This window comes from Anopheles moucheti, chromosome X (genome assembly GCF_943734755.1).
Source record: "Anopheles moucheti chromosome X, idAnoMoucSN_F20_07, whole genome shotgun sequence".
Classification (NCBI taxonomy): Eukaryota; Metazoa; Arthropoda; class Insecta; order Diptera; family Culicidae; genus Anopheles; species Anopheles moucheti.
This window is the reverse complement of record NC_069142.1, coordinates 3199908-3214200: the sequence shown is the minus strand read 5'-3', so window position 1 is coordinate 3214200 and position 14293 is coordinate 3199908. Positions and strand designations below refer to the sequence as shown.

Below are 14293 nucleotides of genomic sequence, written 5' to 3'. Positions count from 1 at the left end.
TGTATATGTTTTGCTTTTACTTACCTGTATCTCGCATCATCATTACGGGAGAAAGCGGGAATTGTTCCAAAGCCGGGGGTTTAGGAGCTTATTCGGAAATAAGCGGGTGTGCCACTTTTTCACTCTCACGGTCGCGCGACCGTGCTGACGATCGTCACATTGCAAAACCGTGTTTTCCTGAAAAGGGAGGCGAAAACAAAACTCGCTTTAGTGCGCTTGTCTCATGCGTTTGTCGACCTAATAATCGAGTTAAATTCTAAAATAAAAGTAATATATAACATGTTCCACCCAGTGGCGGGTTTAACGGACTAAGTGGCGGTGAGGTTCGTAATGGGCCCCAAGCTCACAAGAGACAAAGAAACAGTTTGCCACAGAGACAGAGATGTTTGACGTTTTTATAAACAAGTAAAGAATAATTTTGGATTTGCTTTGATAATTGATTTGATTAATAAATACGAAAAACCCATAATACCTAATGAGATTCCCGCAATTGTAATGCATTGTTATCAAACATGACATTAGCTCTTTTAAGTTTTAATATATTTAAGTTCTCGAAAGGTACATTCGGCAGGTATTTCATTTAGGCCAGGTATTGTTTGGCAGCGGTTTGAAAATATCTCAATAAACCGATCAGAAGATGTCGATTCTTAGCAGGGAATGCAAGCGATCATCATCTTTTCACGACGAATCCTTTGGTAAAAAATAGGCAATAACTAATAACTAATGAATTTACAGACCCTCCACAAGTGTAAATCCACCACTGTCTACCACAAGTGTAAATCCACCACTGTCTACCACTACTAACTGTTTACTGTTGTTCATTTTTTCTTCCATTTTTCAACTAGATACCAGCAATCATCTTACACGCAGACAAGCAAAAATCACAGTTCAACGCTCAGGATGATTATCAGGAGTTCGGGCCTGTTTGGGCTCGACCACCACACGATGGTATATTTAATAATAGCGATAGCACTAATTCTGGTACCAGCGTCTAACAGCGGTGAGTAACAACTTGTGTGATTCTTCAACTTCCTGTTAGTATAGTTAGGGGAAAAAAAACAGATGTACTCATGCCAGAACTCGTATAAGCACAACAGTAGTGGACAAAAAAAAATACGCCACAAATCGCTTTTTTTCTCCCCTACCTACTGTGGCCCTGAACATGGAGCAGACAAACAAACAGCGAAAAGGGAACAAAAAGCCTTACGGTGACTAAGGATATTTCGCTACGAATCACATATCAAGCACTAAACAAATCGTTTTGATTACTGACTTTGGCAAGCGCAATCTTATTGAGAAGATTGTTTGCTTTTGCCGACTGAAATTGTGTGTGCCGTGTGCGTTTCGCGGCAGATCCTTCCAACAATCTACGCACTTATACACAAACAGAACAACAACAAAAAATTCGCTTACCCAGCATTCGATGACAAATGACGCTAGGAATAATGAATGTGTCGCCTCGTCACTTGTGTTTCCCTGTTTTCTTTTGTTTTTGGTTTTTAGGTTCTTACCCATCAGTGTAATCCCCATCGAATCGTGCATTAGTTTTGGTCAGCCGCCCCCTTGAGGTCGTGTGTGCAATTAGCTTAGACAAGTTGTTCAATTTCTGGTCCGTACTGCTTTCTTCCTGATTTGCTGACTCGGACGGGGCCCAAGGTGTAGACACCGTGTGCACGCAAAACGGGAAACGCACGAAGCTTATCGCTAGCCGGGCTCTTCCCAGCTGCTTTGGACGAGTGTTGTTTCTCCCTCTTCCTTCGCTTGATTGCTACTCCACCCTTTCCACGGTTCGTGTGTTTGCCAACCGTAATGAGCCAGGCTATGACAATCAGGCTGCAAACGAAGATGCGAGTAGATGGGCTGTTTGAGGCGGAATCGAATATTTTCATAACGGTACCCACACCAGTCACCGGACCAGGTCACCGCAAACAACGCAGGAAGAATCGGGGTGAAACAGCAAGAATGTGACATGTAGTCACCGCAGCATCACCGACCACCGGTTGTGTAATTTGTTTCTCCTCCCCCCCGAGTCGGCTGCCGGCGGATGGAAATGGGATTTGCTAGATCCGACTCAATTATAAACCCAGACAATGGTGCCGCACCACGTGTCAATACGATAAAATCGGCCAAAATGTTAAATGGGTCCCCAAATAATGTACCCCGGGCCGGTCAAGTAACTCACTCACTCACTCTCTCTCTATCTTGCCGGTTGATAATCAAACATCTCGCAAGTCAATTATAATTATCCAAAACTCTCATCTCGACACGCCACACGGTGTTTGCGTGTGGGCGATATGCAACCAGCTCGGGAACGTTCCGAAAGGTGCTAAATAAGCGTCATCCAATAGGGTGAACCCCCACCACCGTGTTGGCGCGTGTCGGTTGTTGTCTTCACGGTCATGGGATTTGTCACTTCGCCTCCCCTAATGCAGCAACACCCAATTCTAATACGCCACCCGCTGAATCCGCTTTCTTAGCAAGGTCTCTCCCGTTTTCCTGATTTCTTAATGAATCTACGCCCCCTACGCTAGTGTAAAATTTCACATAAACGTACATATAGATTAGCTCATCATCAGCAGGCGAAATAAGGTTCTCCCAGTGGGGCACACGGTGAAAGTTCTTGCTCACGTATGAGGAAGTGGCCCTTCTCGTTCTTATAGCTGTTTTCTGGTAAAATGCCATATTGTTCATAACCGGAACATTATATCTCGTGTACTAGAATTGTACACTTTTATCTCTATAAGTCTTCTAATTCGCCAAGATATTCTCGTTTGCCCTGAAAGATGAATGGCAGCTTTATGAAGTAGCTAAGTATGTGAATGCAATTAACTTGATAAAATCTCTCTTATACAGTGCGTAACATAACTATGCGACACCTAAAAAAATTGAAAGAGATAAGTCTAAAGTTGTAGAAAAATCAACTTCAACTTTGTGAATGTCTGGTATTTTTAGTCGAGTAGAACATCGATTTCCATCCGATTGCACAGATCAAATTATGCGACAGATGTGCATGAAGGCAGAAAGGATATGCAGGTTAATTAGCGAAATAAATCATGTCGTCCAAATCTTCGGGGATTACAGATTTTCAATTCGGAACAGACCGGCTTCCTTATGCATGCTGCTGTAGGGTGTGCGGACGAAGGTGACATTTATCGTGTGAGGGTGCTTGCTGAGGCCATATGTTAGATGTGCGCGAATGCCCAGAACTTTCGTGATATACTGCCATAAAATGTTCGTTGATGCCACATTGACCAACTGTTGAGAGACTGGCAATATAAATCATAACTTCTATGAACTCCAACATGTGGAACTCTTTCAGAAAGAAGAGCATCTCTCGCAAACTTCTAATTGTCGTTACGAAAAGTTATCAAATAAATACGCTGCTACGGCGAACTGATGTTTGGTTTGGGGTGTTGCTGTGCTACAAAACCTTATCAAGCCCATCACCCATCCCGGGATCTCCGCAATCACTTGACAGTTGACAAGGCACACAACACTTCTTAGCCACCCTTAATATGATGCCAGCGAACGGATGGAAGCGAACGTGCAAAATAACAAAAGGGAGCGTGCTTTTGCGTGTGCGGCGCACGGTCGGGCCACATAACATGATTGTGTATTAATATTTATGGAATGTTGCGGTTGCCTGGTGTGGTATGCTTTCCTGTTGTTGTGCACACAACCTTTTTTTTTGTTGTTGTTGCAGAAATCAGGGGAAGAAAGTGTATAAACAACCGTCAATCCGATTTCGGAACAAAGATATCACGTACACTACCTATCTGTCATCAGCAATCGCACACAAGGGTCAGCGAAGGTCGGGTATCGGAAATAATAAGGGAGAGTTTTCCCTTGAACTATTCCGGAAGGCAAATCCTTGATTGTTCGGGGGCACCCATATGGGCCTATCTGATCGCCACCAAACCATGCACTAAATATAGTCGCTCAAATGCTTGATTGATTGCGAACATGGTGATCTCGTTAAACTATCTTAATGTATATACACAGTTATATATATATAAAGCAAGAGAGCCACTCCTAAATGAGCAAATACGTACGGTCGAAGGTGCTAGTATAAGATTCCCATTATTGGTTACAATTGTATGGTGTAGCGGCAATATTTAGCCGCAAGCATTCACCTTCTGCTGACTTCCGGCAGGGTAACGAATCTGCGTGAAACTGTACGTCTCTCAAGGCATGTCTTTTTAACTGGACTCAACAGCGGAAAAGCGATGCATTGTGTGGTATCCATAGCAAACAGCCGCAATGGCAGTGACAATATAATGGCACATTCAACGGTTCAGAGTGGCTTCAGAGAGAGAGAGAGCGAGCGAAATAAAAGATCTTTTAATTCAACAACCCACCTGCAAGGCTACTGGGCCCTCTGCAGGTCAAACATAAACCGTGGCATATAATTCAGAGGTTATCTCCGTCGTCTTTAGCGTGAGATTGACGGTACTGTGTCATGTGCACTAGATCTGTTTGTTTGTTGTCAAAGTTGCTTCTCTTCGGAGGACACGTTTCTAAGCTAATGCATCGCTTAGTTTACAGCGCTGACGCTCAATATCTTGAAGTTTATGATACAGCTCGTTCCTTCTATTGTTTTCCCGAGTTGTGAATAGTGGACGGTGTGAAAACAACGATCATTCCCACTTCCTGATCTCTATTTTGCCGTGGCGATTCAGTGACGAACTTAGTGAAGACAGATTTATTAAAACAGAACATCAACAGTATATACGCAAGTCAAAATATTTTCGTGAGAAAGTAGTGAAAGCGGCTTAAATCTACAAAAATAAATAAACCATTACCACTTCTTCACACACACACACACACACAGCCCCGATGTATGAAAGTGATCAGACAGAACTGGAAAACTACGGCGAATCGACTGGATGCTACTACAACTACAATCACTACGGCGAGGGCGATCGCATCATGACGAACGAACCGTGTTTGAACTGCACGTGTCACGATCGCATGCTGATGTGCTATCTGCGCGTCTGCCCGTTCACGAAGGCGATCGGGCAGGACTGCACGATTGAGAAGCGGGAAGACCAGTGCTGTCCGGTCATCACCTGTCCGGAGGTGGAGGTACAACTGCTCGACCATCAGACGACGGCCAATCCATCGAACGCCCTCGGTGCGACCTCATCGAGCGAGGTCGGTGCGCCCGACCAGTACGGTTGCTCGATCCATGGACGCTTCTACCCGGAAGGAGCTCAAGTAAGTGATGGCACTAAGCACCGTACCGTACCATAGTCTTGTAAGAATCTTGCGACTTTTCTATAATCCCACCCCCCTCCTCATCTGCAGGTGCCATCAAATCCACAAAAACCTTGTGAGCTGTGCTACTGCATTCGCAACATGACGACCTGTGTGATGCAGGAGTGTACACTGCACATCGACGGTTGCCAACCGATTTACAACAAGGGTGTCTGCTGTCCAGTGAAATACGATTGTGGTAAGCTATCGCAACGCAAACGTGAAGCTGGGAGGTGACCAGTACCGCTCAATTTCTAATACCGCGTTGCCGTCCCCTTTACAGATCACGATAAGGATTCGACCCCGATGCTGGAAGACGAAAGCACCACTACGGTGCGCCCAACACCAGGTTTCATCCTCACCACCACGGTATCGCCCTCGGTGTCCACCGATTGCGTGCACAACGGCGAAACGTACGCGGACGGCGCACTGATCATGACGGACAAGCCGTGTGAGCACTGTTACTGCATGCGGGGAGACATCGTGTGCGCGGTGCAGGAGTGCGGAACTCCGCTGGAGAATGAGGGCAAGAACTGTACCGCGCTGCCACCGGCCGTGGGCCAGTGCTGTCCGGACAAGTACATCTGCGATGGTAGTGCGGCGGCCGCCATGATGACGACCACCGTACCAACCACTGCCGCGCTTGCCGATGACGATGCACAGGAGGAGCAGGAGGAAGATCAGCAGCAATACGACGATAAGCAGTCGACGAAGGCGGAGCAGGAATCGGTACCAACGCAGACCACCCAGGCTAGCGTGGAAAGCACCACAACCGTGGCAACCAACGAGCAGAAGGTGCAGGATGTAGTGCCGGCAGAGAAGGAGGTGGAGGACGATGACGACGACGACCAACAGGTGCAGGAGCATGTCGCACCGCAATTCGAGGACCCGCAGACAGACGACAGTCATGAGGAGGAGGACAGCGATGAGCAGGTGCCGTTCAAGGTCGACGATGAGCAGCGGCAAACGACGCCCCAACCCTCCGTGAGCGGGAAGCCAGCCATCGAAAGTGATCACATCCCCGGACACGAAGCATCGCACGAGAAGGAAGAAAGTCAATCACAGGAAACAACAACCGTGGTGAACTTTGATGATGCTGCTGCTGCTGCCGCAGTGACAACAGTACGACCGGACGCACCATCGAATGCGGATGCGGCAGTACAAGACGAAACGTCCACGGTGACGCACGATGATGCCGAGGTGCCAAGCGACACTGCCGGAACGACCGTTGCCCCCACACGGGATGCACCGGAACCAGACGCTGATCAAGCACCATCTGAGCAGGATGCCGATGAAGAGGCCACGAGCACGACAAAACCTTCCGCTGACGAGATTCCATCATCCAACGAACCGACGACAACGCGGAACGACGAAGACATGTCGGAAGCGGCGGTAACGACAGCGCTTCCACCACTGTTCATACCACTGGCGAACGCGGACGAAAAGGAGAATGAAATACACGAACATCATGACGACGCAACCGAGACAAGTGCGGTACAACCAGACCGCGATGATGCTGCGACGTCGGATGAAGATGACGAACCGCAGACGCCCGTTGAACAGGATAAGCCGGAAGCAGGTGAAGAATCGCGCACAACGACAGCGCTGCCGGAGCAGGATGAAATAGCAGGTGCGCCAGACGCAGACACGAACGAGTCTGCCCTACCAGAGCAGGACAAACCGGAGGTGAGCACCGAAAAGAAGGAGGCCGCCCAAAAGGCCGACGATCAACCGCAGGTGCATGAGCAAGACTTCGTGGAGCTACCACCGGCAGTCGTTGTGACCGAGCTACCGCCAATTCCGACCGCGTCGGATGAAACGTCTCCGACGGAACAGACACCGGAACCACCTAAGGATGAGATCCTGCCGAACATGCCCTTGGAGGCGGATTCGCACGTACTGTCCGACTCGATGACGACCGAGCATGCGCCTACCTTCGGTGATCGTAAAGAGGACGATGAACCGGAGCAGACCCATGTACAGCCGGGCGCAGATATGGAAGAGCCTGTGGAAATGAACACAATCATACCGCTCCAGACGGACGAACAGAAGGTGGACGTGCCGGCGGACGAAGACAATGAGCTGGAGCATGATAAGGAACAGGAAGTGGAGCACGACCAACACGCCGGGGAAGATGAGCAGAGTGGCGAAGAGCAGGACCATGTCGCACCGGGTCAAGACGAGGTGCACACACACGCCACGCCGGTAGATGAAAAGCAGGAAGATGACCAGCATGTGGCCAGCCCCGACAAGCTGTTCCCGGAGTCGATTCCAGGCGAGGGCGATTGTCTGATAGACGGCGTCACGTACGAGAACGGTGCTAGCGTACCACCGAGCGGCAAATGTCAGGTGGCATGCCACTGCTCGAACAGTATCGTGCACTGCGAGATGGTACGTTGCAAGGCGGCACCGAGCGATGCCTGCACGCCAAAATCGACCCTGTCCGGCGAGTGTTGTCCGACCTACGTATGCCCGCAGGAAGCGACCTCCACGGCCAGCTCTGTATCGGTAGAATCGACCGAAGCTTCGACGGAAAGCGACGCGGACAGCGACGAAGAGCAAGTGTCGGCTGACGTAAGCGCTGACTCGTCCGAATCATCGACAAAAGCACCTGCGTCCGATTCGCAGTCCACGTCCACCAACGAGGAGGACGATGAGTCCAGTCAGCCATCGGAAGCGGAAAGTGATAGCGCCGGGTTCGATGTGGATGATGAGTCGTTTAACCCGTTGCGACCGCAGAAACCTGCACAAGAGATGCAGTTTGACTTTTTCGCCGGCAATCGTCCAACGACGGCAAACTACGAGGACGTAATCATCCTCAGCACGGTCGCACCAACAAACGTACCCGCAGTAGTCACCGACGCGGCCGAGAGCGTTACGAAACACTCGACCGAGCCGGCAACTCAAAAGCTGCCAACCGCTGCAACGCCAGCAGCTGACAGCGCGGACAGCTCCGAAGAGAAGGAAGAGTCCACCACGTTCGGTACTGTTGCGGAACGCGGGCCCGAAGCCGAGCAGGATGAGACAGAAGCAATACGCGAGCAGGATGAAGAATCGCAACCAACAACGGGTAAACCATTCGCAGTGGAACGTGAAACCACAGCTGTGCCGCTCAACGAAAGAGACGAAAGCAGCACTGCGGTATCGCAGGTTGAGGTTACTACTACCGGTGCGGCAACAGACAATGAGCAACGTGTGACTTCTCCTGCCGCTGACGAAGAGGAAGAGGACAAGGAGCTGGTACAAGATGTAATTCACGACACTGACGCCGAAGATGAAGATGATGAAGCTGAGGATACAAAGCGGGAACACGATTCGACAACGTCTAGCCCAACGCTAGCAGAGGAGGTCGACCGGGATGATGAGCGTGAACGGCCAGTACAAACGACCGTTCGGTCTGTAGAGCCAACGGTAGAAGCCACAACGGAACACGAACCAGCCGGACAGCATATCAACGATGTAGAGAGTGATGATGTTTCCAGCCCCGTTGAAGACGATGACAGCCCACCAGCAGCTGCGGACGACGAAGACAGTCCGGCTGCAGACACAACGACAACGCGAGCCGTGGAATCGGATGCGGAACAGGTGACACCAACCGAAACACAACATAAAGCGGACGATTCGACGAGTGCTCCAACCATCGGCACGGAACAAGACGAAGAACGCGTACAGGCAGCATCAACAACGCCAACAGCGCTGCTCGATAATGAGCTCGAGGACGAAGAGCCTGCCGCAGGCGAAAAGCAAAAGGAAGACACTGAGCTGCCCCACGATGATGAAGTACTGAAGCCAGTTGCGCCAATCACCTCCAAGCCGGTGATAGAGTCCGAACAAACGACACAATACGTGCAGGAACCGGAGGCAGGACAGAAGCTGACCACTGTTTTAGACGAAGAACCAGCAGTGACCACCACCCGGGCTGTTGTTGGCGAGAAGGAATCGGATGTCCCCGGTGCGGTAACTGTTCGGAACGAAGTGGATGCAGAGGATGAGGATGATCGCCACACGACGGTGGTGTCTGTTACGCAAAAGGCGACAACCGTACCAACTGCCACAGATGGTTCACTTATCTTCCGCGTGGACGACGATGAAGAGCAACCGATCGTAAAACCGACGCTAGATGAAAAGATTCCGACAGCGGACACGGTTAAACCCCAGGATGCAGTGAAACCTCAGCCAGTGGATAAGGAAGAATCAGACGATGACAATCTGATCAGCCCGGTACAGGATGGTGGATTCCATTTCCCGCAAGAGGACGACGACGAGTCGGAAGAGCCCATCTACAAGCCGTCTGTGGACGACTCGGAACAGCACGTGGCTGTGCCATTGCCGGTGGAAGTTCCCCAGGAAACGGAACCTCTCGAGCCGGTCGATCAAATTAAGGAACAGGACGATATTGAAGCGGGTACCACCGTACGTGGTGAGCATGTAACAATGACCCCGACCACCGTTGTACCACTGAAGCCAGAGCAAGATCGCGAACAGGTAGCGCACAGTGACGCACAGGAGAGTAACGAAATCGAGACGGATGTGCAACAGGTCGCTACACCGGTTAAAAAGCCAGAACAGCCACCTATGTACGATGAAATTGAAGAAAATGAACAGCAAACGGTCGCACCGACCAAACACACACCGGAACTGACAACTGAAGCACATAAACAGTACACCGAGCCTCAGGCTGTCACAGACAAGTATGATGCACCAACGGAGACGCACGAAAAGGCTGGTGATGAGGAAGAACAGGCAACCACGACAGCACGTCCAAGTGACGCATTTGACGCAAAACCAGCAGTCGTGCAGGACCAGGATGATGTGGAAGATGAGCATGCAGCTGATGCACTACCAGATGCGGAAAGCGTACAGCCAACGACGGTCCGTGCGACGACGGCGGACAGTGCACAGGATGAGGAGCAGAGCGTTACCACTGTGTCATCCACTGTTGGCCACGATGAGCAAGTGCAGGACAGGCAGACTACTGCATCAATTCCGCTGCAGGAGGATGTACAATCGGAAGAGGACGAGGACAGTGCACAGCCCCATCTGAACGACATTGAAGAGGATGTGCCAGCAGTCACCACACCACGAGTGTCTGTGAAGCCCGTCGGCCAGGATGAAAGCGTTACGGAGAAAGACCAGGTGTCGCAGTCTGATGATCAAGAAGAATCGCAAGATGAGGAAACCACAACGAAAGGTGCGGTTGCCTACGATGAAGTGCAACCCACAACGGTGGCAGATTCGGACGTTAAGCAGACGGTGTCTTCAGTAGTGAAGGAACAGTCTACCACACTTGCACCGGTGCAGGATAGTGAGGCGGAGGATGAACATACGCACAAGCCAGACTTCAGCGCTGTCGACAGTGACGATGCGCACAGCAGTAGCGAAGACGATGGTGAGGAGCAAGACGATACGGAGCAGCAAAAGGAAACCGCTACTAAAGTACCGGTGGCTCAGGCAGCAGATGACACGTCGGAAGAACTGATCTCACCAACGGAACGGATCTCTGCCGCAGATACTAACGATGATGATGACAGCAGTGCCGTTACCGAAGCCGCTCAGAAAGATTCGGAAGAAGACCAAAAGCTTGACGACGACAATCAGGATGCAGCGTCCCACACGACCTTGGGCCCGCACGTGAATCAAGATGAGAAACAGCAACCGGAGTCGGACGTTACCACCAAGCCGGAGCATGGCGCCCCAGTCGAAGATGACGTAGATTTCGAGCCAGAACAGCAGACGATTGCCAGCCCGACCACACTGCAAGCTGCGGAGGAGAAGGACCAACAGGCGACTACCGCGTTGCCGCTGGACGACGGTAAACTTCCCGAAGCTTTGAGTACGGAAGGTGAAAAGATGGGCGTACCCACCGAGCAAGCGGTCCAAGTCACTACGGTTCGTGCCACAGAGTTCGACTTTAATGCTGGCGACCCGCACCAGGAACAGCCGCTTTCGGAGCCAGAGCTTGATGACGATCGGGAGGAGATGGCACACTCGACGACGTTCGCCACGCCCGAACAATCGAGTGTAGCGCATGATAAGCAACCTGCAGTGACAGAATCGGATGAGAGCGTGCCGACGGATGAAACAACGCACGATGAGTTGGGCAAACCGGACGCAGACTCGCATGACAAGGACGTTGCAGCGGGTGTTCCAGTGACCACCAGTGCGTCCGTCAACGACGACGATGATGAAGGGGATGATGATGGCCAGTTAACGACCGTAAGACCGAAGCCGATCCGTGATGAGGAAAGTGTGACGTCAACTACGGTTGCATCTGTACCGCAGTTACCAGAGCTGGATGAAGCTGGTGATGGAACCCGTCCGATCGATGCACATGTACCCGAAAGCGATGAGAAAGTACCAGCGCCTGTGGCGACCACGGACAAGCCGACTGCCCATGAACCGGCGGAGGCTGCAACTACCTCAGAGGAAGAACAGGACGACGTGGAACTGCCACAAACGGACGATCTGCACGCGGATGACGATTCATCGGAGGAGGAAGACACACCGGTCGCGCTCACTACGACATCGACCCCGGTGAAAGCGACCACGTTGGCGGATGTGACCAGTGCACCGACGAAGGATGTCACCACGGAGACGGTTACTTCCAAGGTAGTCGTACACACTACGCTGCCGCCAGTGTCGGACTCGCAGGTGACCGAACAGCAAACCACTGTGCGACAAGAAGACGAACCGGTATCAACGGAAGCCCCTGCATCGCACAGCAGTACCACCGCCGGCATCACACAGCCAGCGGAGGAAGCTAGTCAAACAACTGGCACCACTGCGCTGGATAAGGAGGAGGACGCTGGACAACAGAAGCAGACTGCTGCACCGGACGTTTCGCACGATGAAGTCTCGGACACAACGGTGGCCCCGGCCGTAACCACCGCTCTGCCGACGGATTCCAAAACAGCGGAGCCGGTACGTGAGGTATCGACCACCACCCCCGCTCAGGAAGATCTGTCACAATCGACGGTTGCCCCAGTGCCCGCCCAGGACGATAAGCTCGACGACAGGCTGGACGAGAAGCCGTCCGCACCGGTGCAGGACGAAGAGCTCGCGCAGAAACCGCAGCCGGTAGGCGATGACAGTGACGAACAGCAGGCGGCCGTAAAGCCGACCTTCACCGACGACGAAGAGGACGACCAGCAGAAGGTACAGGAACCGGCGGAGCTGCCGGGACTGCACGATGATGGCAGCGCACCGGCGAAACCCACGCAGCAGCCGGAAACTGTCGGACCGTCGTACGGTGCGCCCGGTCAGCATTACGACACCGGTTACGGGCACATGCCGCCGCACTATCCACCGTCCTCGTACGAGGATGACTACGGCGAGGAGGAAGATCCGGCCGCGTTCGGGCCCGGTACCTGCCGCTACGGTGGCAAACTGTACGTGTCCGCCCAACAGATACCACGCGACGATCCGTGCGATTTCTGCTTCTGCTTCCGCAGTGATATTATCTGCCTGCAACAGTCTTGCCCACCGCCAATCAGCGGCTGCAACGAGGAACCGATCGCCGGGTTCTGCTGTCCGCGGTACGAGTGCCCGGTGTCGATGGCAACCGTACTGAACGTGACGACCAGCACGACCACCACCACGACCACGCTGCCGCCACACTTCCTGTCGCACGCGTACAAGGGCCATGTGCAGAAGCGCGGCTGCCAGATCCAGGGCAAGCCGTACAACGTCGGTGAAACGGTTGCGTCCGCGTCCGGTCCTTGCATGAGATGCACGTAAGTATGCCCTGTGAGGCGACCATTAACGTGCGTAGTATCGATAACACTAACGCAACTTCTCTGTTCCACCGTACAGGTGTGGCGGTGACGGCCAGATGCAGTGTGAACCGAAGGCATGCAGCCCAGAGCCGATGCTGCAACAGATGATTGCTGTGGCAGCGGCCAGAAGAAGATGAGCGGATACGTCGGTGCACTGGGATCGGGTTAGCGCTGAAACGGTACGCCCGTCGCTACACGTCCGTCGCCGGCAAGCGAATGTGTAGGGCAACACGACGAACAAGCAGAGGTTTTGGCGACGACGTCGACAACGGCGAACCGGGACGAACGATATTAGAACCTAAGTAAGCTTAAGCACGGACTGAAAGGGATGACTAACGGACGACAATTGTACGCTAGCAGCGCAAGCAGGACGCGAAGATGTTGATAGTTTAGCACGGCTAAAAGGAAGAAAACGATCACACAACCACACACTCAAACGCTCATACCACACACTAGAACGACACAAACCGATACCGGTATTAGCGCCATACACATTTTAGGCGATCAGTATGTACGTCCATCGCTTCCGTTTTCCGATGTGGGTGTTAATGTTTCAGTTTTTGAATGCTTTTTTTTTAATAGTTTTTTTTCTCCTTTTGAAAAAAAAAACCGCTTACGTTGCAATAATGTTTAATGTCAAATAATGCTGCCAGCGAGCGATATTTATCTCGACAGGGTCGCAGAGGCAGTAGGCACAGCAAGTTTAAAACAATGTCGTGCTAAAGCGACTGCACGCATCATCGATTATAAACGGATCGATGATCGTGAATGGTTTGTTGGTGGACACGCTTGTCCAGAAGTAAACGTTCTCACCAAGGAGCAGGGTCCGTATGCACGAGGTACTGTCCTAGACGAACGCATCCATTAGCTAAACGTGTAACCGTCGTCCTTGCCAACATGTACGATGGCTTTGCAGGCGATTAACACACAAGAGTCTCCCATAAGAGCTCGAATGTTACCAGAAGTGCAAACGTCGGACCATCAGACCCAGGCATCTCCACCACCGAGACATTGCGCGGCGGCAGTACAATTGCACTGCCCTTCCCTAGTTTTGCATCATCAAGTTGTCGAAGCTCCCTGATAATCGTGGTCAGGGTCAGATCGCCCGATGGTTGACCAGATCGGTACCGGTGCCGACAACCCGATGGTATATGCACTCCCTCGGCTGTCGGCCTACTTTTCGGACTCACCACTAACTGTTACCGGGTAGTGGTCAGTAGGGATGTATTGCTTTCGGTGGCAAACTCCCATTTCGAAAAGGC

The 14293-nt window shown here is 51.8% G+C and overlaps 1 protein-coding gene across 1 annotated transcript; it reads left to right on the top strand.

Moving 5' to 3' along the window:
- The first annotated feature begins 900 nt into the window (after positions 1–900).
- LOC128306298 (titin) lies at positions 901–14293 on the top strand. Its single transcript, XM_053043742.1, has 5 exons — positions 901–1000; positions 4832–5217; positions 5308–5455; positions 5540–12989; positions 13069–14293. The coding sequence occupies exons 1-5, from the start codon at positions 901–903 to the stop codon at positions 13166–13168; spliced, it is 8184 nt and encodes a 2727-aa protein (XP_052899702.1). The 3' UTR covers positions 13169–14293.